Source organism: Oryzias latipes, chromosome 21, assembly GCF_053564925.1.
Source record: "Oryzias latipes strain Hd-rR chromosome 21, Olatipes_Hd-rR_3.1".
NCBI classification, from domain to species: domain Eukaryota; kingdom Metazoa; phylum Chordata; class Actinopteri; order Beloniformes; family Adrianichthyidae; genus Oryzias; species Oryzias latipes.
In genome coordinates, this window is record NC_136257.1 from 17,258,965 (window position 1) to 17,284,984 (window position 26,020).

The 26,020-nt window shown below is 39.0% G+C and overlaps 1 protein-coding gene across 2 annotated transcripts in view; it reads left to right on the plus strand.

Annotated features, from left to right (window-relative positions):
• Positions 1 to 1,227: 1,227 nt before the first annotated feature.
• Positions 1,228 to 26,020, plus strand: part of col18a1a (collagen type XVIII alpha 1 chain a) — a 120,380-nt gene continuing 95,587 nt past the window's right edge. For both annotated transcript variants that reach the window (XM_023950666.2, XM_078939346.1), the window contains exons 1-2: positions 1,228 to 1,400; positions 1,477 to 1,541. In XM_023950666.2, the coding sequence (XP_023806434.1) occupies positions 1,396 to 1,400; positions 1,477 to 1,541 (70 nt within the window). In that variant the 5' untranslated portion in view covers positions 1,228 to 1,395. The remainder of the gene's footprint in view (positions 1,401 to 1,476; positions 1,542 to 26,020) is intronic.

The window sequence follows — 26,020 nt, forward strand, 5'->3', positions numbered from 1 at the left end:
ATTGTGAAAAACAGCAACATGAAATAAAAACAAAGCTACTTTGGAAAATATTGATTTTGAAATACGAGCTTCTGAAAAAAGACAGTATTAAAAAGATATTCAACATGATTAAAAATGAATATTTTAAAATGATGTTTTAAAATAATGAACAGGTTTTTAAAGTAAAATGAAATATATTGAATAATATTATGGCTTATTTAAAAGCAGTGTGCAGGTTTTTCACAATTTCATGATCTTTTTATATATTTATGAGATATTTATTGGTTGATTGTGTATTTGCATGAGGCCATATTTATTTATTTAATTAAATATTTATTTATTTAATTATGAACAGTATAGGACTCCATTGATTTCACCAGGCTACAAAAAGATAAAAAGTGTATGAAAATACAAGCCTGAACTCTAGTGGTCGGTTTTGGTACGTGCACCTGACTCCATCTGTAGTGTGTGGGATGTAAGTGGTACATAACTACAAAGGGTTTTCAGGTCTCAAATTACATCACTCTTTTTGACTTTGATGTGCAACTTTTAAGTGTTGTTGTTAGAAAACATCTGAACGGTGTTACACATATTATTAAATGAAACATCTTGTAATATATCAAATTTTTTTTCATTTGCAAAACCGTTGTTTTTTGTCAGATCAGTCAGATAAACTGGAGCAGAGCAGACTGCAGTCACGTTCGTCATCTGACGTGTGTTCTCGTGAACGCACCAGAGGCCCAGCAAAATGCTATGCCCCTTTGCTTTTTTTTGTCAATATTATTGTCAAAGATGAGGAAATAAACAATACAAACTTTTTTAAGCATTAGTAATGGCATGTCAGCCAAAAGAACTGCTGTTTTAATGCTAATAACAATATTAAACTGAAGAATGTGATCCTTTCTTTTTTACCAGCCATCCACTCTGTTCTTCCTTATTTACCACCTTTCCAAAGTTTTCTACCCTTCTCTTCCCCTCCCGTATGTTCCAACTCTGCCTCTGTCCCCAGCTTGTGACAAAGGAGGAATACTTGACATTAGATCCAGGATGCTCTTGGGTTTCAATGATAAGGCTCCTATGGGAGTTTCATTGACTTTAATAAAGTTGTGATTTTCTTTAAAAAAATTATTGATTTAATTATAAAAATGTGCGCAAAAAAGTGAGGATCCCTTTTAGGACCTGACGGAATTCCCTGTTGTGAAGCACCGAAGGTCGTTTCTCCCCTTCTTCCCTCCTCCTTCTTCCCCCCTCCACTGAGGCTCCAGCGGAGCGCCGCGTCCTCATCAGCTGTTCCGACGGCGTGCAGCGGTGTCGCACCGAGAGCTGTCCTTCAGCATTCCCCCCCATTTCCTGTGCCCTTTCCCTCCCGGAGAAGCCCATGTGACTCCAGCCGCTTTTAGAAAGAAGAAGATAAAGATGAGGTATGCTTGCATCTTTGTGAATTTTTTGCCAACTTTGCGCGTGAAGGAGCCTTGACGTTGCTGTTGGCCTCCGCAGGTGGAATGAACGCCTCGTTTGCTGCGTCCTGCTGTTCGTGGTGCCCGCTGCGCTGCAGTGGCCAGGTAAGACAGTGCTGCCAAAAACTCAATAAATAAATAAATAAACGAATAAAATTAACATAATAAGACATACAACAAAAATGCATGCGACAAATATTGCCTCAAGAAACACCATCAATCATACCTCCAGTTAACTCCGTAATTACGCGCAACCGATGATGATCCATGATCTGGTTTGAGGCTATACCTGCGCGTTTTCTTCGGGTATAAAGTCAGAACTGTGCTAAAAAGAAACAAAGTAAAAAGTTCCTAGCAGTAAAATCAGTGTCTGTTACTCAACATGTAATTTGTTGCACTAGAGCAAAACTTTGGGATCATTTTCACATTTCTTTGGTGTGTGAGCTAACAGATTCGTTGCGCTTCATAATTGCTTTCTTGTTAAAAACGTTGCTGGTACATTTATACTATGTTTAATCCTGGGAAAATATCTGTGTAGCTGCAACAAAATATGTTCCCTGCAGTTTATAGTGTCTTTCTAACCACAGTTTGCATTCCTTGTATTTGTTCCACTTCGCATCAAATCAAAGATACAACTGTTTCCCTTTAAGTTTAAAAGCTTTTATTCTGCACTCTGGATAAGACAAGGTCAACTTTTGCCTTTTTTCATCCAAGGCTTTCATCTGTGTTCTTAAATAATATAAATTTGAATTTCACTCATGTTGTGCATTTCATTTGGTAACTATTTCTTAGCCCACGTCAAGGGATATTTGAGATGACGATCATTAATATTTGATTAAGCAGGAGTCTTCAAGACTTTCAGAGATCTGGGAGAATATCCATCCTGGATTTTCAGATAAATGCACCCCCACTACAATGATAGAAACTGAATTGAACAAACATCTTGACAGTCATTTTTCTCATTTTGACCCCTTTTCACTACAATAGTATTAACATTCCAGATCTTGCAATTGAAAAGGCCCACCACTCTATCTTAAGAGCAGAGCTTTGGCTGTTATGTGCTTGAATTAGGTCTAATTCATTCTCAGACCCGAGCTGGGTCAGGAATCCCTATTGTCATGTGATCTTTGACATGCACCCAGCATGGTTTGGCCCTGAGGGGAGCGGTTTGAAGCCGGGGGAGGGGAGCGACCTTAGGTTTACCCTCTCTCTCGCGGCTCCACTTGTCCCTCTAACTCCTGCTGAGCCACTTAAGCGCTGAATTAGTCGTAACGGTAAGAATCACTGCTAGTTCGGTTTCTCGCAGAGTCATGGCAGTCAGAGGGACAGGACGGAGGGGAATGCGGCTTCATTTAAGACTAAATGCAGTAATCGCAGCCAAAACGCAGATTTCCTTAGCATTTGCTTTTGTCAATGATAAACAGGGATTAATAACTACATTTTGAAAAATTGATATATGTAATGGTTATAAAGTCATTTTATAAGTTTTCAGTCAAATTAAGACACAATTTGCTTTTGAGCAGAAGGCTCTATGTTCCTTTTTTTAGAAAAAATTACGACCAAGGTTCAACACTTTTGACTTCCTATTTGAAGTACAGACGTAAATAAAAGTAACTGGAGGCAGTTCACCTGCAAACCACTTGGCGGTTTCTTTCAAAAAAGAGTAATTACATCCACAGGAGAAGTGTGCACACTTAGTTGTCAGTTTTTTTTTAAAACCAGCCAGTTCAGTGACCTAGTAGAAGAGTGTCCACCCTAATATTGTGGGTTCAAATCCCTGGTTGGGTCATGCTACTAAGCTTGGTCTCGCTCTCTTGTCTAATTATGGAAAGACTGGTGTTCTGTGACAGGTACTTCATCTAAAATGACTACGACTACTTACCTGACAAACTGCCTCAATTCAAACCATTGACTTTATTGACAACTGGACCAAGTGAGTGTGACATCACCCATACAAAATGACTTACGTCCGTGAATTCAGGCGGAACTTGATCTTGTTAGTAAGCAGTGATTGGTCCGAGTCGATCTGACGCAAAATCCCTATGGCAACCACCCTCTCCAATCAGGAGTGAGCTTGTTAGAAGGCCAAACCCCTAACACTTGAAAGCGGGCTTGAGAGAATCAGTCCATCAAATGTTTTGAACGTTTAGCGGGAGACCACACACTTTTGAGGCATCTGATTGGCAAGTTTATACCTTGAATAAGGAATCAGGAAATATCACTTCCATCAAGTCATCTCTGTTTCTGTGACTTTCCTGAAGTATTACGTTTCTTTCCTTTTCTGAATATTTGCAAGTATCAACTAGGGCTGCACGATATGAGGAAAACTCGCGATATGCGATATTTAAGATTAATATTGCGATAATTTGCGGTATACAAACAAATAACAAAATAACCAAAAAAACATCATTCCCATTTCATTGCAACAGTTTAAAAATTATACTCCAAATGACCCTCGTTGACATAGTAGACAAACATCTAACAAAATAGGCCTCCATCCGATTGGTCAACAAGGTGAAGGCGTCCATCCGATTGGTCAAATGCATAAAGGGATTTATTTGATTTGTTAAATGCTTCAAGCTGCCTTAAGGTTGTATTAACACATTTAAGGTTTACGATTTATTGCGATTTTCACTGTCTTTTGCGATCTGCATATTGCAGAGCTGGATATTGCGATAACGATAAATTTGCGGTATATTGTGCAGGCCTAGTATCAACTCACTCTTAAATATCAATTTCTTTCCCTCTTTCCTTCCTTATGTTGTGCATTTATTGTTTGTCAGGCATTTTGTTATAAGTTTTCTGTCAAAACACTGACATAAGTTTTTGGCCCCTATATGCTTCACTTTTTTAATGAACATCTCAGTTTGTCTGTACTTCCTCCAAATCAAACTGTAAGCATGTCACATTCTGCCACATTTGGTGTAGAATTATTTCACATCAACAGTTTTTCTGTTCATTTCCATTGTATCAAATGACAGCTTTTTTTTGCCAGGGCTATGTTTTCTCATATCAGGTTTACTCAACTCCATGAGCACTCTTTGAAGCAGCAGTTTAAATGTTCACAATTTACATTTTTAGACCAATAGGCATTAATTAAAAATCTTTTTATTTTTGTTTTTATTACCCATCTGTTCTTCTTCCATTTATCTTGATCTCACACTTGGGTCACACTCTTTCAATCTTTATTAAAAAAGTAATGAAAAAAAAGGTTACATGAGAATTAGAAAAAATAAGGTATTAACGTTTGAACCAGTTGAAATTACCAGAACTGTATTCTTATGTAGAAAGCAATCAACCCTTCAAAAAGTGTAGTTAAGCTTTCTGTTTTTAATGGCTGTTAAATTTAAAGTCCCACTACGATCATCTTTTAATCTGTTTTCAAAGCATTCCCAGTGGTCTTTTGATTCTGATTATGCTGTTTTTTTTCTAAATAAAACCTATTGTTTTCTAGGACATAGTTTCCGCAGAGCGGCAGGAATTCATTAGAAATTTGTCTCTCAGTTGTGGGACCGTTAGTGCAGAGCATTTCCGACATCCTTCCCCTCCATGTTGCAGAGTGGAGCTTGTGGCTCACCCAGTATATTTTCTATGTCACAAATAAGCCCTTTTTTCAAACAAAATGTTTTCATCTGCTGCTGATGTAACCCTTGTGCTATCCTAGGCACTTTGACATTGGGAGTTGGGTCATCTAGACCCACTAGACAGTGCGCTGAACTTTTTTTTTCTTTAATGATTTGTGATCTTCACTGGTGTCCATGGATTACATGAAACCTTTCCACCTTTATCCACCTTTGTCATGGTGTAGGAATAACACGTGAATGTAAGGGTGGGGTCATCTAAGATAGCACAAGGGTTAAAAAAAGAGAAGCTGGACAAGCAGGGAAGACTTTCTTATTCTTTTCTGCCTGAACTAGTGCATGCCTGCCACCTACAGTTGGAAGAGGCTTGGTATAAAATCTCGAAGTGGTACAAATCTAGCAAATCTTGCCCCAGGCTTTTTCTTTCTTAGCTCTATTCTAATATATGAGAGACTTGTTTCGACCCCTGACAGGATATGCTGAAAGGTGAACAACAGTGGTCGTATAATTTCATCTGGGCACAAACCACAATTATTAATTTCTCCTCCATGATCAATTTTCAAACAGTTGGCACTTCTATGACTTAGGAGGGACAAAACCAAGCCTGTCTGTTCTGGAAGAGGATCCGACCTTTATGTGGACATCCCTGAGGTTTCTGCTTTTTTTCCCGTAATTTTTTTTTTTAGTTTTTTCTCAACAAGGAGGAGGGTCTAAGGCACATGTGTCAAACTCAAGGCCCGGGGGGCCAAATGTGGCCCTTCATGTCATTTTATGTAGCCCGCAAGAGCATAAAAGTTTTTAATTTCTTCAAATAAAATATAAAAATTGGTGTGTATTTATTCATATCTAGGGGGGAATCAGACTTGAAATATCGGATTGGGCAACTATACTTTAGGACTTAAACACTGCCAAAATAACCTAACCTGTCGACGAGTAATTTAACATTAAGGACTAGTTAAAATTTATTTTTGATTACATTTAGTTACATGTACATACCTGTGTGTACATTTTATCTGGCCCTTTGAGGACAACCACTATGCTGATGTGGCCCTCGGTGAAAATGAGTTTGACACCCTTGGTAAGGGCAGGGATGTCTGGGGTCTGTCTAGTTTAGTTTAGCAATTAGCTAATGTTAATTTTTTTATGATTGATTCTATGTTTTTTGTACAATTATTGGTGTGAAGCCCATTGAGACAACTGTGTTGTGATACTGGGCTGTATAAAGAAAATCAAATCAAATCAATCTGACCAGGTTTAGCTTTCAACACATGTTCAATAGCCACGTGTTTTGTACGCAGAGCCCCAAAAATGGTCTTTAAAATGTGCGTAGCTTTGTGGGAAACTCTGGAGTTTTAAACCCAGAAGCCCGAAACACTAATTTCTTTAAGTTTACATAGACTTTTCATTGTAAGTGGCCGCCTGAGAGTGATGTGAAGACAGCTTCAGAGCTAAGTCAGCCAGATTTATTAACTGCGTTCACAGCAACTCCCAACCTTGTTTGCAACACTTAAAAAACAAAACTTACTGTGATTATGCTAACTCCCAACCTTCATAGTAAAATGTGAAAAAAAACACAGTCCAACATGCTACATGTCAGCTGTTATTAGCATATTTACAATACAACCCAATCATTTAAGCAACTTGTACAAAATAACAGACTGAAATTTTGACAGAACGCCTCGTACCTCTCCAAATTGCTTCCATATCAGTAAGCACAACCAAAAAAAATCCATGTATAAAACACTCTGGATTATAGGGGCACATTGTTTTTTTGTGAAAAAATTAGGGCCTGTGTGTTTTTTTAGTGCAGAAAATACAGTACTCAGAAATGCAATTTTGAGTTTCATTTCACGATATATGCTCTCCATCATAAGAAAACTGCCACAAGAAGATGTTAAAATGACCAAAAACAAAATTTTAATCAGAGTGGGTCTTTAAATGAAATACGTAGATAGACTTTGTACCGATTCTTTTGACTATGTTGACTCAAAGCGATGTCTAATCCCTGGATTTTCTGGCAAATGAATCCATTTCAGTTAATATCAGCATCCATAGAAGTGTCTCAAGTTCCACCTAGCATTTATGTCATTGAATCCTGTCAGTGGCTGGTTTATGTCTGTCAGAAGGGTTTGTGTGGTCTTGGCTTAGTGAGCTTATGTTTGTTTGTAAGATTTGTGGGTGGAAGTCAGCAAGAAAGTCAAGTGAGGTTTTTATTTATTGTTATGTGCATGGGAGTTTTCTTTATTTTGAAAAGCTCATACCGTTTAGTGACTGCTGTGATTCCACAGAAATCTATGACATGATGTTGTAGGGCTCGCACAGGGGATACAGGGAGGGGATACAGACCTCTTCTTGTAGTTAAGGCAAGAAAAAGTAAAAAAAAAAGAAGAAAAGTGCACTGGTCACATCCTGCTCTGAGAGCCTCAATGAATACATCTAGATCATGTTGGGAATCAGAGGATTTGTGTATTTACACACAGGACAAACAGAAAAACACAGTGCATTTGAGGTTGACTCAGATGTTTTGCTTTTTGAAGAAAAGGCCTGGAAACATTGGAGAAACATACCCTTTTTTATCTGGATTACTGTCATTTATGCAGATTTTAATGAGTTTGTGGAGCATAAAAAATAAAATAAATAAACGGGTGTTTATTCAACCCACTTCAATCAAATAGAGTTTTTATGATGTGTAGTTTGTGTAAAAAGTCACCAAAATGGCTGTGGTGGGGAAAAAATGTATGAGACACCGTCTTTTTTTCTTTCTTTTTTTTTTTTTTTTTACAGCAAACAGATGTATTTCTAGCCATCCTGCACAGTTTTTGTACTTGCAATCCATTTACCATCTTGCTTTTCATCCATTTAAAAGTTGCTGACAGCTGTTATTTGCATTTTTTTTATGTCCCTTGGACTCCTCAGCGTTTCACATTGCATTTAGCTGGTCTTTCATGCTGTCCCTGTTGTTGGGTTGACAGCAGCAAAAATAGAGGGTCACGTTAATTGCTGCTTATGTTCTAAAAGCAGGGGATTTGTAGGACTTCTCGCTCTGTATACCCAACTGTCTCTGCAACTAATGGTACACTCAGAGCTCTCCCACCTTTCAGCACGTCTTTCCTGTTTGAGGTGAAACCCTCACTTATTTACTTGTCTTTCCCAAGTAATCTGGGTTTCAGTTATTGAAAGGTGTGGATGCCCGCAAATTACAGGAACCTAGTGCTTTATGTTAGTTTTTGTATTAAAGATGGAAGCGTAAAATTATTAGGGCCTGTACATTGGGATTGTTCTAAAGCCTTTTTTTCTTTAACAACTCCCTGACTGGACAAATAAAACTGCTGCCATGTTGACCTGGATGATGCCATTGACTTGAATTATGCTTAAGTCTCAACTGCCCTTATGGGTGGATACAGAATGTCTGCGGGCAAAAAATGGCCAAACCTGTACAGGACATGCAAGTGGGTCTCTCAAAATATCACAGTTGTAGACTGCTACATCAGCCAGTTGGGCAAAAATGTTCATGCCCATTTTTCACTACTGGCATGCTGTCGGGGACAGGTTGTAGCAAACGCTTAACACGCAGAGGTAGGTGAAGTTGAAGTAGGTGAGATCCAGGCGTGTTGTACAGATTTTTCATTCTTGCAGCAATTCTTAGCAAGGAGCCAGTGCGTGAACATCACTAATGTGTTGCGTAAGGGGACCATTCAACAGCATCACCTATACATCATAAGTGTCATAAGTGTGTGTAACGTAAAATATCCTCACGAAAACACTTACCTCACACAGAACAATGGTACGTTCCACTTTCATGACGTCCCTTGAGGTGGCCACATGAGCCTCAAAGCAGCTGTAAGTAACACTTACAGTCCCTTTAAGATGCGACTCCACCTGTCTATGACCATCTGCACCTTTACAGGTCAACCCCCCATGACTAAGGCATTAGAAAAGTCCATTCTATCATCTAGCACTTTTTTGTTTTGTGTACAGAAATGTTCTTTGTCTTAATTAATAAATTTCTCAAATGTTTAACATACTTCTGACCCTTATAAAGGATCACAAAGTTTGTAATTTTGGTAAAAGTATGACAAAATGTTGAAATTGTTTGGGAAGTTATTTTTGATTTTGAGAAAATTACTTGAGAAGCAAATTTAACATCAGTTAATTCAACTATTTAAGCTTGTGAAGCAAACTGTTCTTTTTTCTAAATCTTTACATCTCAAGTAAGTCAAACAATACTCTTAATAGGCCAGTTTTGTCATTGCTGCTGGCTGCAGTCTGGATGAAAACTGGTTTCCACGGCAACCAGGTGCAGATTCTTTTTTATCCTCCACAAAGCCGTATTTGGCTGTTGCGGAGAAACCGGATCTTTGTACCTGGCACTTTGTCCCAGTCTTCAGCCTTATGTAGTGTTCACTAGTCCTTACTGACAGCCTGCTGAACACAGAGACATGAAACCAGAGACCCCCCCCCCCCCCCCACACACACACACACACACACTCCATTTACTCTCCTTATTTGAGGAAATGCTATCTATATCATCAACGTTTTAGTCTTTGTTATCCATGGCTAACTTACAGACTATAGGGTATAATAAATTAAACATCCCTGCTGATCTGGGTAAGAAACAACATGTGAACATTGTTCACCTAAACACTAGGTACAACCTAAAGTATTTTTCCTCTTTTTTTTTCTTGTCCAGTGAATAGACCATTCAGCACAAGGCCTCTCTTAGGAATGCCATTGTGTGTCTTAAACCTCACTTTGCTCCTATATTCCTCTTTTTTTCTTTCTCTTCACATCTTCTTATCTTTTGAGTGACTCTCATGATGTGTAGTTCGCTTTTCAGGGCCTTTTTGAATTCCTCTCATTCTCCTGTCCCCTAAGAGCTGCCATGTCTGCAGACACACCACACCAATCTCACACCATGGGGGTGTGAACGGCGAGGGGGGGGCTTCCTACGGGACAGGGAGATTTCCATCAAACTGGAGCTTATGGGACAAAAGAGGAATTTTACGAAGTCTTTTGCTTTCTTTACTAAAGAGCCCTTCTTGGACATATGGAATTCAATGACTTTCACTGTCTTCAACATATGTCAGAAAATGATGGATAGCAGATAGATAACAAGATACAGTTTTTGTTATCACTCTCTTCCTGTCTTTTTGTGCATGTGTGTTTAGTGTCTCCAAACAAACTATTAGGGACCGGATTCTGAAAAAAAAGGTTTACTCGCTTTCCCAGTGGATCACATAACCATAAAACACAACTACCTTACAACATTTTGCAGGTAACAACATTAAAGGTTTAACCGGTCAGGAGGACATACATTTGTCGCATCTCCAGGAGTTTGGATAAGCTCCACAGAAACCTGGTTCTCTACAGGCTCAATGTCCTCTCTTGGGTCAATATGGTAGTCACAATGAAGTTCGGTTTTAAGTTTCTTATGATGTTCCAAGACCCGTTTCTTTTGATGGTTCACTGTTTTGGGTTGTAGTCAGCTTTTGGATTACATGTTTGGTTTACACATTTCCCCATTTAGAGACACCAAATGTTATTACACCATCCAACCACTTCTCTCCTCCCCTGTAGTTTCTCACTAACACGTTCTGACCCACCAAAAAAGATGCAACAGGCCAGGTTAGAGAGCACTGAGGAACTTCAGGTTTCAGTAGTGACATCTTGTGCAAACCTGTCTTTTTAAAAACAGTTCTGCTGGTGTTTTCGTGGTCACAGTGTGTGGCATAGTTAGATAACTGTAAAGAAAGAAAGAAACACAATCTTGAAGAGACTTACCACCAGCAGCCTTACTTTTGGCTAAGGACCTTTTGAAATTTTGGACCAGCCTTTCAGCCATCCCATTTGATGCACGATGATAAGCTGGACTTTTAATGTGTTTCACTGCATTTAGGGTCAGAAATGACTCAAACTCACTGGATGTAAATTGTAGAAATTAACTGGGTTACCAGTTCCTTTGGTAACCCATAGGATGCAAACCGGCCCTTAAAAAACTTCAATAGTCTTGCTAGCAGTGGTAGTGTAGTGGTGTATTATCTCTAGGCAGCATGCATAAGCATCCATAACAACCAGAAATGTCTACTTATGAGCCTCTGCAAAATTAACATGTATTCTTTCCCACATAGCTGAAGCACCCCTGCACGTGTGAACTGGTGCAGTGGCTAACAGATGTCACACTGGGGTGTTTCCCTTTCAGTGTCCTCATCGAGCGTAGGCCACCAAAACAACCTTCTAGATAGCGACTTCATTTGACTATTACCCAATGACTTTTATTTATCTCTGACAATAGCCTGTTTTGTAGTTTTTCTGGAATAACTACACTGAATCCCCAGTGTACACAATCTCGTTCCACTGTCAAGTCAAACTTCTGTTTCACATAAGGCTGAAACGTTTCATTTGAGACATGCTTAGGCCAACCTGCTCTCACAAAATATTTCACTTTTGAGAGTACTGGGTCTCTGTCTGTTTCATTGGCCATGTCTTTTGCAGTTATCTGCAAACTGTCCAAATAAGACACTCTGAAACCTGGTTTTGACCGAGGAAAACCCTGCTCCGCTACCGGCAGGCAAACAACACATCGTGACAATGCAAAGTATCTCATATGTGTAAGCTTCCAATATCAGAGCCCATCTCTGCATTCTAGCTGCTGCTAAGGGAGCTACACCTGTTTTTGGACCTAAGATTTTTAGCAAAGGCTTGTGGTCTGTAATTAAAGTACACCTAAGACCATACAGGTACTCATGGAATTTCGTCACTCTGAAATCTAAGCCCAAAGCCTCTTTTTCAATCTGGGAATAGTTTTCTTCAGTGGCAACCCAGAGTGGCAACTCTGGGTTATAATGAACAAGCACTTTACTTGACTTAGCTTCCTCGAATGCTTTCTGGCAGGAGACTGGCCACTTTACATCTTTTTGCAAAAGTTCCGTCATCGGTGCAATGATAGTAGAAAAATTTGGAATAAACTTGCCACAATACTTAATAATGACAAGAATGACTTAAGCTCTGTGACTGTAGTGGGCACAGATGCATTTGCTAAAGCTTTGCATTTGTCTTGCATGGGGTGAAATCCCTCTGCATCAATGACATGTTCTAAATAAGACACACTGTGCTGAAAAAACTAACCTTTTTCTCTAAGGTTGTGAGCTTTAAAGTCAATGCGTGCGAGCAACAACATTTAGCCTTGGACACACTTAAAATACGTGCATATCAGAAAAGACACATTATTAAGAACCTCTGGCAATAATCCTGACTTTAAAATATTGATTAGTTGATTTTAAATCTAATCTTTCTTTAGAAAAGAAACAGAAAATCTATAAATTAAGTATTTTCACAAAGTATTTCTGTGTTTTTTTTTAAGTAAGTTAGTTTTTATTTTAAGAGGGTGGCTGTGGATTTTTAAAAAGTCAAAACAAATGTCTTAAATTAACCTAAGATTGGGCCTAAACAAAAAATAAAACAAAAATTTGCACTAAAGGCAGATTATAATTTATAATTATTAGATTATAATAAAAAAAAAAGCTTTTTGAAAAACATTGTATTTGTTACGTAGAAATTACTATGGGCGGGCCATAAGCTCCCTGCTCCACTCCATTCTGATGCTTCCACTTGCAGACGACAAGATCCGTGTACGTCTTTGTCTTCCTCCTCCAAGCTGGAACCTGGCTCTAAAATGTACTACTTGATAGCTCCAATATTGCTCGCCATTTCTGTAATGTTAGTTTGGGGTTGTAAGTAGCTGTAAGCTAGCAGGCGAGCATCTAAACAGATAAGTGATGGAAAGTGGGGGCAGGCTTACTCTCTACTCTGCTCACCACTCAGAGGCAAATTTCTAATCAACTGCTTTTATTCTAAACATTTAATGAGTGTTGCAGTCTATTATTTCCTGTAATGATCTTACACTATCCAATATACATATAAATGTGTATGTGCTAGGCCAACCAGACATGTAATGTGAAGTTTTTTCGTACGCCAGGTCCTTAATTAGATTTAAATCAATAATAAAAAGATCTTAAATCTGTCGACACACTGAAAAATTCATAAATATATAATGAACCCTTCTCTTTTTTGCAAAAACGTTTCTTTAGTTTTGAGAAATGTTTTTTACAATGAAAATGAATTAATTCTTGAATTGAATAATAGTAATCTGACCATGTTTCTACACACTCCAAAGAGTTATATGTGCACAAGATTAAAAAAAGTACATGAGAGGATATGTCATTGAATAGGGGCAGGGTAGAAAATCATCACGTGCAATATGTTTCAGTGCACCAGTCATCATTACAGTCTGTCTTTCACTCTCAGCATTTATGAGCTTTGGATTTATTCTCTACCATTGTGCACTCATACCTCTGAGCTTGTTGGATGCAGTGAACGCTGCCCAGACACGACTGACACACGCTCAAGGATTTTGTCTGAACACATCCATCCTTCATTAATCAGGGGAGTGAGCTGCTCAGGTCTGTTTAAGAATCACATTTGTGGGCTTTCTGTGCAACTTTTTTAAGTCCCATTATAGAATGTTATGAAAAAGTTTAGAAGTTGGAGAAATGAAACAGATGTGAAAAAAAAACAATATTAGCATAAATGGACCAGGAAGATTTACCGATAAAATGTGGTGACGGCATAGAAGATGACTGAATTTACAAAGTTGCCACCTTAGATAAAATACGTACTATATGCAAAAAAGTACAGCTGACTTCTCTGCAACTCGATACTGTGATCCAATGGAAAATGTATTGTACAACTGTTGTGCTTAGTGATGGGTATGGCAACACCGACGCAGCGGCTCACGTGTCGAGGTCATAAAGTGAAACCCCATATCACTTCATGAGAAGTCACGTGACCGATACAGCCACTGTGTGTGTCACAGATTAGCAAAACATGGAAGCGCGTCTACCAGCAGTGTTGCCAGGTTAAGCAGTTTTTCACCCAATTAGGTGGGTTTGATTTTGATTTGTGCGGTTTTCGCTTCAACTTGGTGGGTTGTAGTTAGTTTTATTATGAGTATAAGCTATCTTTTATTTTGAAAGATATTTTATTTTGAAAAATTACTTGATTTTCTCTGTTACATTATATTGTTTTGTTCAGCACTGGCTAGGGAAACGCATAACCATTTTTTACAGCAGTCCAATAAAAAATATGCAAGCTAGCTAAGATCACAACAGTTGGGAATTCGCCAGGCGCACGCCGTTAAAAATCTACAACTTCTAATTGCAACATTTTTTCCACAGTGGCTTGCCATTGATGCCCGAGAAGTTTCGAGACGATCTACAAAAAAATCACTAGGATGAGTTTTCGTCTGTATTTGGTACTAAAGGTGCTTTTTTTTTTTTAGTCAAGATGGCGGCCTTTTCCCAAGATTAAAGGTCAACGACACTTCTGTGGTTTTTGTAGACTCGAGCTGGCGGCATGTTTGTGCAATTTCATGAAAATCCTACAAACAAAGGTGTCATCTTCCCAAATTGTCGAAAAACACGAAAATGGACAATTCTCAGAGTTCGCCACAATATGGCCGCCATACCGTTGGTTGTGTGTTAACTTAAACTTTTGACCCCCCCCCCCCAAAAAAAAAAAATATGGCCAGAAAAATAATAGGATCACAAACAATGAAAACCTAAACAACAAACACTGACCAAAAAAATAAACGTAACACTTTTGTTATTGCTCCCATTTCTTATGGTATGAACTCAAAGATGTGAAACATTTTCCACATACAGAAAATAACCTGTTCTCTGAAATATTGTTCACAAATCTGTCTAAATCTGTGATAGTGAACACTTCTCCTTTGCCAAGACAATCCATTCCACCTCACAGGTGTGCCATATCAAGATGCTGATTAGACAGCATGATTATTGCACAGGTGGTCCTTAGACTGGCCACAAGAAAAGGCCACTCTGAAATCTTCAGTTTTGTTTTATTGAGGGGGTCAGGGGACTCAGACAACCAGTCAGTATCTGGTGTGACCACCATTTGCCTCATGAAGTGCGACACATCTCCTTCGCATGGAGTTGATCAGGTTGTCTATTGTGGCCTGTGGAATGTTTGTCCACTCTTCTTCAATGGCTGTGCGAAGTTGCTGGATATTGGCAGGAACTGGAACACGCTGCCGTATACGCCGATCCAGAGCATCCCAAACATGCTCAATGGGTGACATGTCCGCTGAGTATGCTGGCCATGCAAAAACTGGGATGTTTTCAGCTTCCAAGAATTGTGTACAGACCCTTGCAACATGGGGCCGTGCATTATCCTGCTGCAACACAAGGTGATGTTGTTGGATGTACGGGACAACAATGGGCCCCAGTATCTCGTCACGGTATCTCTGTGCATTGAAAATGCCATCAATGAAATGCACCTGTGTTCTTCGCCCATAACCCCACCACCAACATGGGCTACTCGATCCACAACATTGACATCAGAAAACCGCTCACCCACACGACGCCACACACGCTGTCTGCCATCTGCCCTGAACAGTGTAAACCAGGATTCATCCGTGAAGAGAACACCTCTCCAACATGCCAGACGCCATCGCATGTGAGCATTTGCCCACTCAAGTCGGTTACGATGTCCAACTGGAGTGAGGTCGAGACCTCAATGAGGACGACGAGCATGCAGTTGAGCTTCCCTGAGACGGTTTCTGACAGTTCGTGCAGAAATTCTGTGGTTATGCAAACCGATTGTTTCAGCAGCTGTCCAGGTGGCTGGTCTCAGACGATCTTGGAGGTGGACACACTGGATGTGGAGGTCTTGGGCTGGTGTGGTTACTCGTGGTCTGCAGTTGTGAGGCCGGTTGGATGTGCTGCCAAATTCTCGGAAACGCCTTTAAAGACGGCTTATGGTGGAGAAATGGACATTCAATTTCCTAGCAACAGGTCTGGTGGACATTTCTGCTATCAGCTTGCCAATTGCACACTCCCTCAAAACTTGCGACATCTGTGGCATTGGGCTGTGTGATACAACTGAAGATTTCAGAGTGGCCTTTTCTTGTGGGCAGTCTAAGGCACACCTGTGCAATAATCATGCTGTATAATCAGCATCTTCATATGGCACACCTGTGAGGTGGGATGGATTGTCTTGGCAAAGAAGAAGTGTTCACTATCACAGATTTAGACAGATTTGTGAACAATATTTCAGAGAACTGGTTATTTTGTGTATGTGGAAAATGTTTCACATCTTTGAGTTCATACCAAAAAAAATGGGAGCAATAACAAAAGTGTTGCGTTTATATTTTTGGTCAGTGTAGAAATATGTAGACTAATGTAATCATTAGAAACAAAGATCAGCTGGGACGATTGCAAATTCAAACCAGGCGTGATAATGACGGAGGAGCAGAAACAGAGTATGACCTAAGAGGAGACTGAACTAATTAACCCAAAATTGAGTATATCCAACGAAAGTAATCAAACCAAATCCAAAACAAAATTGTTCTAAATAAAGTTGTTTAAATATGCATCGGCATGTGCCATAGCAGCTAACATGTAGCGCTGTTTTAATTTTATGTGATTAACAAGTTTGGGAGTTTGTGTACCGTAGTAATGTTTTTTTTTTAATCTGTTTCTGTTTTTAGCGTTATCTGTTTTGTTACATTTGCACAGTAACAAAGTTGGGACTTACAGAGATTGCAAGGACACTAACGTGACTAACACTGCTAATGTTACAAATGTTAGCAAACCACACATACCACGTTAGCGTGTTACAAACAAGTTCTAGAGTTACTGTGGGTGTATTAATAAAGTCTGATTGACAGTCTTATCTCTGACTCTGTCGTTTTGCTTAATATGCCTTAACTTTTGGTGTGCCTTATGTATGACATAAGTTCAAAAATAGATCATTCATTGACGGTGCACCTCATAATGTGGTGCACCTTATAGTGAAGAAAATACAGTAATTTATCTCCACGTTTTGGATCAAAATATGTTTCATCAGAAAGCTGGTTCACTTGGTTCACTTGATTTAAATCAGGTTGGCACACTGGCTCACCAAATCCTCATCACGCGGATTATAACATACTTGTGCTTCGCTTAAGCTGAAACAGAGGAAGACCGTGACCTAAGGGCTGTTTGTGCTGAAGTGGCTGGTGAGAAAACAATGAGCGCTGGCACCCTGGACTGTAGTCTGCCCTGCACTAATGAAGGCCCTGATATTGTCTTGTAGACAAAAGCCTCCCTTGTGCTGCATACTTTGTTCTCTTCATCTAGGTCTTTTGCCTAGGTCTCTGATATAACCACAGACATAACGTCATTTCTCCATTCATTGCGGAGGATAAGAGTGTCAGCTGAAGTTGCAATATAAACCAGGATAATTGACCTGAAGGGGGTTTAAAAGTGTTGTGACACGTTAGGTAAGGTTTATGCCTTCAACCGCACTCTTCCAAGTATATGAACATCTTTTTGAGGAATATAGTAGAGCCCTGCGCGGGACTGTTTTCTTCATCCCGCTACCGCCCGCCTGAATTTCTGACCATAACCGCCCACTCCCAAAACTTATGTGTTACACTCCCACCCGCTCACACAATATGTCTGTCCACTCCTGCCCGCACCCGCAAAACTCGGAGAATTTACTCCCACAAAATAATAGAGATGCATTGATTTTGTGTCTTTTCCTGTCCCGCAGGAAAAAAAACACGTTTTTGTATTGATATCTTTAAAGAGATTCAGGGCTGCACGGTGGCGCAGTGGTTAGCGCTCTTACCTCACAGCAAGAAGGCCTCCGGTTCAAGTCCCAGCTGGGGGATGTGAAAAACTACATCAACAGGGGACCTTTCTGTGTGGAGTTTGCATGTTCTCCCCGTGCATGTGTGGGTTCTCTCCGGGGTCTCCAGCTTCCTCCCACCGTCCAAAAACATGCTTCATAGGTTAATTGGCAACTCTAAATTGTCCCTAGGTGTGAGTGTGAGAGTGAATGGGTGTGTGTTTGTGGACATTCTACCCTGCGACAGACTGGCGACCTGTCCAGGGTGTCCCCTGCCTTCGCCCACAAGTGGCCGGGATAGGCTCCGGCAGCCCCGTGACCCCGAAAGGGAAAAGCGGTTAAGAAAATGAATGAATGAATAAAGAAATTCATGGGGTTGTTTTTTTTCAATTTTTTTTTTTTTCCGTTTCTCTGGCCTGCATGTAAAAAAAACAAACAACAATTGAGAAACGTCTCCAAACGTCAAACTTCCCTTGCTTAGCTTTTGTCCCCAACCTTTATTGCGGCACGGACTAATTTACTAATTTTGCTAGCTCTTGGGTTTTATTTTAGCAGAATCCTATCACATGACCGAGAAGAGGGAATTGGCCTGCGTCAAAAGTAACATAGACGGATGGAACACAGATTCTGGCAATTTTTCAAAATAAAACATCTTTCAGATTCTGAAATAAATAAAACGGAAGTAATGTAAGTTATTTCATTTTTTCTGTGCGCCCCGAAACCAAATGACCCACGGATCGGTACTGGTTCGTGGCCCGGGGATTGGGGACCGATGCTGTAAATACTTTTTTGAGGTTCTTTTCTACATCATCTATTGACATCTTCTCCATCATGTTGCAAGGCAACCTCCCTAATCCCGCAGTGTTTTTTTTTAGCAGGACAATCCCGCCCGCAGCAAAATTCAAACCGCTCGCTCCCGCAAGATTTGCGTTGGGTCTCGCGGGACCCAATCCCAATGCAGCCCTCTAGAATGTAGGACATAATCTGCTGCTTTCAACTTTTTTTATCCGTTTTGACAAGCGAGCCATAAACATCCAATCAAATATGTTTATTTGAATTTATTTGAAATGTATTTCCAGTCTGAAATTTCATTTCTAATGAAATAGATTGGGAAAAATAACAATGATGAGCTTTTAGTGTAAGCTTTGAGCCCATCCCAAATCATTTCAATCATTTGTGGATTTGAACATAAAAGGAATTGGAGCCATTTTTTGTTTTCGAGTTACCATGGCTTCTTACACAAGACTGTTCCCTTTCACTCCAATGTAATATAGTTCAATTCACAACGGCGAAAAACAAACTTCTGGTTCCAAATTTTTTTTAAATTTTACTTTTGCAGTTAAAAATCCAGAACAACTGTCCTTGGCAAAGCAGATTTTGCTGAGACAGCTGATGGTTGAATCCTCAGTCTGCCTCACCAAAGATGACAACAGTGTTTGATTTTTGTAAGCATTGCATCTTGAGTTGTTAGATCTTTTATTCTGTTTGCACCCGCTATCTATTGCACAATCACTCACAGGCTGAGCTGCAAATCCAAAACAAACAGCATGTGGAATCTATTTACCCATCATGCAATGTTGTAGTGTTTTTTTAAGGAATTTCTAAACTAATTTTATATTTGATTTTATTATGACATTTATTCAGGGAAGATGGTTCCATTGGTTTGACAAAAACCTAGATGTCTGGGATGCTATTGATCACCTTGTAAACTACAAGAGTTCATGACCCAATCTGATGAAAACCGTGTTTATGGTGCTTTTAACATGTTCTTGTGGCATTTTTCCGATGATGGAGGACATGTATGAAGAAAATTAGGCTCAAAATTTGCATTTCTGAGTATGTCTTTAATCAATTCATTTTGAATCAGGAACAGATACCTTAGCATATATAGGTATTAGCTGGAAATAGTCAATTCCAGAGATGCAAAAACAATACCAGTCTGATGCATTCACGAGCAGACAAATAGATCCATATATGTCTTCATCTTCCTTGTCTGAGCTGGAATCTGGCTCCAAAGTGCAAGGCTTGATAGCTCTAATATTGCTCACCACTTTTGTTGCACCAGTAATTTTAGTTTGGGGGATGTGAGAGGTTGCAAGATAGCGGATAAGAATTTTAAAAGAGAGCTTTCAGTAATGAAGGGGAAGGGGGGTGGGCTTGCTCTGTGTCAACTTTCCTGTCTACAACTCACAACTCAGATGTAGATTTAGAACATCTGTCGCTCTGCAGAAACTTTGTTCTAGAAAATGATACAGATTTTGGATATTGGCTAAAACAGCGTTATTACTGTATGTTCAAAAGACCACTGGGACCACTTTTAAAATAGATTAAAATATGATTGGTGGGAGTGGGAATTTAAATTCAATTTCAGAACTTTTTGAAACTGAGTCAAAATGAGTTGCTGGGAAAGGTTTCCTGTGCTGCAAATACCTCTCAAGTCAGTACAGGTTTAGAGGGCAGAATGGTACTTTTGTAAATTTCAGTAAAAAGTCAACACAGCAAAAATGAATGTGAGTAACAGAAAGATCCCATATTTAGCAAAAATGTGTACAAAAATACAAAGGATCTGAATCAAAGTACATTTATAAAATACAGCTTTCCAGTGTTGGTAAACCAAACTTTGCATTCAGTTTGAAGGGCTGTTTTAGAGGTTTTCAGTCTGAGATGAATGGAAGAGAGGAAGGCCTGACACTGGGATCTGTCAGTAAGCAAGAATGTCTGTCATGCTCAGAGGCCCCATAGTGGAGGGGCATACACCATACTGAACCTTAATTACCTGTCTAACATCCAACTTTAATCTCAGTGAAAATTCACAATACACACATCTGAAATAACCTTTAGGAATATACATACAAGAAAGGTTCAGTGGGTTGTGGGGGAATGCACCTTTAAAAAGCTGTAGGCAAGCATACTGATCCAACATCCCCTTCAAGCAGCCCAACTAATGAAGAAAAGAGACTTGTGATCATATTCTTTCTATATGAAGCCCACAGATTCCGTGGGAGATGCTATTTACTTATGCATTCAGTTGGTACAACAAGGAAAAGCTCAAAAATGCTCACATTAGCTGCTTGTTAAAAAGTGACCTGGCAAAACACGTACAATTACGATAGTTAGTGAAAGTGGAGACATACTAGAGTTTACCTTTTTGTTTTTTTTTCTTTCCTCTATTTTATACTAATTGAACACATGTAAAAAAATCTAAAATGTCTCCTCAATAACACTTTGCAAAAGTTTGTTATTTCTGTGCACTAATCAGCTTAGGATCACTATAGATAGGTAAATTGGATCTTTGACCCCCTATCTTGCAAGCAAACATCAGCTGTTGTTGCTACTCTTAATTGTTTAAGATTGGAGTTATTTCTTTTTATGCATGAGTAATTTTTACATTTCATCAAGCAACAGACCCAGTATACTAATTGCTGTAACTTAATTTTTTATTTTAAGTTTAAAAACAATTAAAAGGAGGGGCTCAGTTCTTTGAAAATAACTCAAATGTTGCTGATACTGAATTGCTCCATATTGCTGTGTGCCTCAAAGGATTGAGACTTTGTATCAAGGCTGTTAGTTGGTCATTCAAATGTGTCTTATATGACTGACTTGAGAATTTGAAGAATGTTAAAAAGCGGGGAAAATTTGTCTGTGGACCTTCAGCACACTGAAGAGTTGGGCCTCTGTTTTGTTAAATACGAGCGTGTCTTGGAATGTGACCATAGTGCTGCCTTTTGACTGAGCTTTAAGTCCCTAAGCTCTTTATCATAGAAATAATTTTATTTATGATCTGATTGTTTACTTGATACATTTTACATCTTACTTGTTTTTCAACCAGTGTGCCGAGATGGTCATGTGCCGTGGAAAATTATCCATTTTCACTGAAACTATAAAGAATCTATGAAGATTTACCATTGCCAAGGATATCAGCTTTGTGTTCATCCAAACAGGCCCTGATAAAACACTAAGTAGTTAGGAATATGAAAGATCAATAAAATACTTTTTCCTTTGTGCTTATTTGATTCTATTAAAGACACTTTGATAAGAATGACGTTACCGCGATAAAGCCGCAGCTTCAGCTCTGTTTTCGGGAAAAGTCCCACCCCTTTAACTGTCTCTGCCAGTCATTCTTGGACCCCTAATCATATGTCATCAGTCTGACCAATCAGAAGTGGTTAAAGTCCTCACTTCCTTGTTCCGATTTAGCTCATAAAGTCTGTCAGTTCCATCAAAAATACCAGCTAAAGCTCGTCTATGGCAGTGTAGCTTTCCGTGGGATCCGGTGTCAGACCGTGGAAAAAGTGAACAAAACAATGAGGCTCAGAGAAGCGAGTCTTTCTGGCATCACTCCATCTCCCATGATGCATTGTGTTAAAGTGACAGCATCTGTGCGCTACAATGAGTCTTCCCTGTTAAAACGTCTTGAAACCACAACGAACAAACAAACATCAAACAGTTTTTGAATATTCTTGATGAAACCAGGAGAACAGTTTACTTCTCCTTCAAGGTTTGTATTTATTAACAGCCAGACATCCCAGAGTTTGGTCCAAGTCATCTTTCTAACTGAAACACTTTTCTTATAATGTCTGGATTGAAGGACAAATTCGCTTTCAGACTCCAGTCACTTTTGAAAAATGAAAAGTTAAGCTTAAGTAAAAGTAGTAAAACCATTTAAGAAACAGGATTAAGGAGAAGTGGCCAACAGAAACAATTAAATTAAATTGAAACAATTTAATCATCTAAAAAGAAATAAAAAATTACATTTTACAAAGTTACATACAATTGCATGTTAATAAACTGGAGGGAAAAAACAACTACCAGGTTAAATTTCAAACAGTTTAGTTGAAATGTATTACTGAAAACTAACTTAACTTTTATTACAACTTTTATAAAAAACAGCAGCAACTTCCAGCTTTTTCTGCCACAATTATCACAAAAATGCACGTGAGATTGCGGGGGAACTGTATATCAATAAAGACTATGAATTTCTACTTTTTAAATTTTTGGATGCTGGTGTTCCGCGGGATTTTTTTCAAGGATAAAGTGTGCCTTGGCTCAAAAAAGGTTGAAAAACGCTGGTCTTACTAACTAAACTCAGGTGTTTAATCACATGGCAGGTCCACAGGCTCTTCAGTCAACACTTTCCACTGGAAGACATCAAGTGCACAAGACGTACATTTGTTTTAGTATTTCAAGCCAGTGTGACAAAAACCCCCAGAGTTTGACTGGCAAAGTTGGATTTCTCCTAAAGCCTTTTTTTAATGTGTTGGTTATGCCTTGTCCACTATTTTTCTCATGATGAAGGACACATCTAAGAAAATTCAACATAAAAACTGCATTTCTTTCTGAAAAGAATTCTATTTGAAAAAGCACTTTTTTGTGATGCAGCAACTGAAATGCATCAAAACCTCTCTGCTCCACTCCATTCTGATGCATCCACTTGCAGTCAAATACATTAGTGTACGTCTTTGTTTACCTTATCTGAGCTGGCATGTGGCTTCAAACTGTACAGCTGGATAGCTCCAATGTTGCTCATCATTTTTGTCTATTTTTTGAAAAGAGGTGTGTTAGAATTGAAATTGTCTAAAATCAGCGGATGAGAGAGCAGTGTGTATATATTTATCCTGTAGAGACAGTTATTTCCCCATTGCTTGTATTTAATTTACTTAGATCATTGGTTTACACAACCTGATGTGTCTTTACAAGTTCTGACATCCTGTCAACATATTCAGACTGAAAAAAAAACTATAAAAAGAGTCCACTTTTGCTTCAGTTAATGCTTGAAATTCAAGGCACTCACTGCATACCAACAGTTCAGGTGCATGTTGATGCAAATATCTTATCAGCTTATCAGAGGGCAACCGGTCAGTGTGTTTGTCATAAAGATATGGTCAAGCATACACACTGCAGTTCAAACAGATTAACAAAAAAATGATTAAAAGTGACTGAATGAAGAATGGTTGCTGTGCTCTCAGAGATAGCTTCCTGCATGCCTTTGATGATTTATTGTTATCTTGTTGTCTTGTCTTTTTTGAGCTATTATGGCTTTTTTTTCTCTGACAACCAGCACCAAACACGGAACTGTTATCAAACAGTACATTGGATTTTTTCTTTTCTTTTTGTATTCTTCCAAATTTTTCACACTATAAAGCGCACTTAAAAGCACTAATCTTTTTGAAAAATGTGTTCCTAATGATACGGCGCACCTTGGATTCTGTTTACCCATGTTGAAGCTTGTATTGGGCAGAATGCGCTATACACAGTTTCATGAACGCGCATTTAGCTTGTAATGTTCACGCAGAAAACGACGGGGAGGGGCTTCTTCTTCTTTGTTTTTCTACTGTTTGCTAGCTCTTGTCTGCTGCCTACAGTTGAAAGAGGCTTGGTGCAAAATGTCAAAGTGATGAAAACTTGCAAATCTAGTTCCTGGCTTTTTCTTTCAGCAGCTCTATTCTGATATATGAAAGACATGGTGTCATATAATTCCAGCCAGGCAAAAACCCCAGATAATAATTCCTCCTCTTAGATCATGTTTAAAACAGTTGGTACTTCCATGTTTGGTAAAGGACACAGATCAGAGTCCCTGATTGTTTATAGTTCAGCTGTTCCATGTTCAATCAGTCAAAAGTTCATCTGGTTGAACTTTCAACATGCGTTCCAGAACACCCGGTTTGTAAGTAGAGCCCATGAACAGACTTAAAAACTTGCGCAGCGACACATAAACGCAAGGGGTTTGAAAGCAAAAGCTTGGAAGGCTGGTTTACAGGCGTTTACATAGGCTTTTCATTGAAAGTGGAAACGAGTTGCCATGGCAGGTGTGAATGTAGCTTCACTAACAAGGTTGGGAGTTAGTGTACTCGCAGTAACATTTGTTTTAGCGATGTCAGTCTGTTTTTTTTATGTGTTGCAAACAAGGTCAGGAGTTACAGGTAATGCGAATGCTAACAGCAAACTTTCTAAAGTGCAGCATGTTACAAACAAGTTCTAGGATTACTGTGAACACAGTAAATAAAGTCTGACTGACGGACTTATCTCTGACTCTTTTTTCACACTTAATGCGCCTTATAGTTTGTTGCACCTGTTATATGACAAAAGTTTGAAAATAGACCAGTCATTGACTGTGCACCTTTTAATCTGGTGCACCCTGTGGTGAAGAAAATACAGTATGTAAAAAAAAAAACACCTGTAGATTTCTTCCCCAATTCTGATATCTAAATGTATCTGAATGGTACCATTTGATGGGTAGATGTTTTTGTCGCAGTTGAGTTAAACATGATGAGCATTTTTTGGAAGCAATTTTAAAGACAAATTTGAATACTTACAAGTTGGTTTTTTGATTATGGTTTTTTACCTATAAAGTTTGGGCTAAATGTCTTCTACTTGTTTGTCTGCAAATAATAAAATACATACATGTCAAGAGGTTTTTACATATCCAATCCAATGGAGTAGATATTCTTTTTGTGGTGGTACCACAAGTGGAAACATTTTCACTCTCTGTGCAATGCTGGTTTTGAAGCATGGTCATTTTGCAGGATTCAACTTGCTCACACAGCCACCACTGCATGCTTAAGTCTTATGCTGTTTGATTAATGCAACTTCTTATCGCAGCTGTCTCCCTCCAGCTGCAGGAGTGGATTTTATGTGAGGTCTTGTTTTTTTTTTTTTTTCTACAGTTGTGACTGTAAATGTGAGTGTACATGTTGTTGCACTGACAAGACTTAATCAGGGATTTGAGGTTTGTGTTTGAGCAGATAGACAAGTTCAAGAACACGAGATGATTGTGGCATAATATGGTGCATAGAGCATAACTCCTTCGCCTCAGGGTTTTTTATTTTTTGTTGAGAAAATGTAAAGGTGGAGCTTGCATTGAACAAGTTCAGTATAGGCCATTGTTTGCTTTGTTTGAGCCGTGTCACCAAAAATAAATAAAAAAAAGATAAAGTCTTTGGATATGTTGGCTTCCATTAGGTGTGTTTTTCTCCGCTTTATTCGGCTTACCTTGCCAGTTCATTTCTTTAGCATTCTCTGTAGACTTTTCTGTGCATTCTGACTTTGCATACCATAGCTAGGCTCATATGCCATGCTATTGAGTTACTGCTGAGTTATCCAATAGGTCTGATGTGAGCTCAAAGGGTCATCGTTGTAAGCTGAGAATGATGAAGGTGGCTTCTCTCAGTAAATTTGGGATGTAGTAGCTCAAACACTTTAAGTAATGTCCCACTAAACCAGAGCTGGTCTTGTTTCTAAAGCACTTTTTAGCCCCAAGCCTTAATTTCAAAGTGTCATTGCAAGCTTATTATTGCTAATAAACTACCAGCAAAA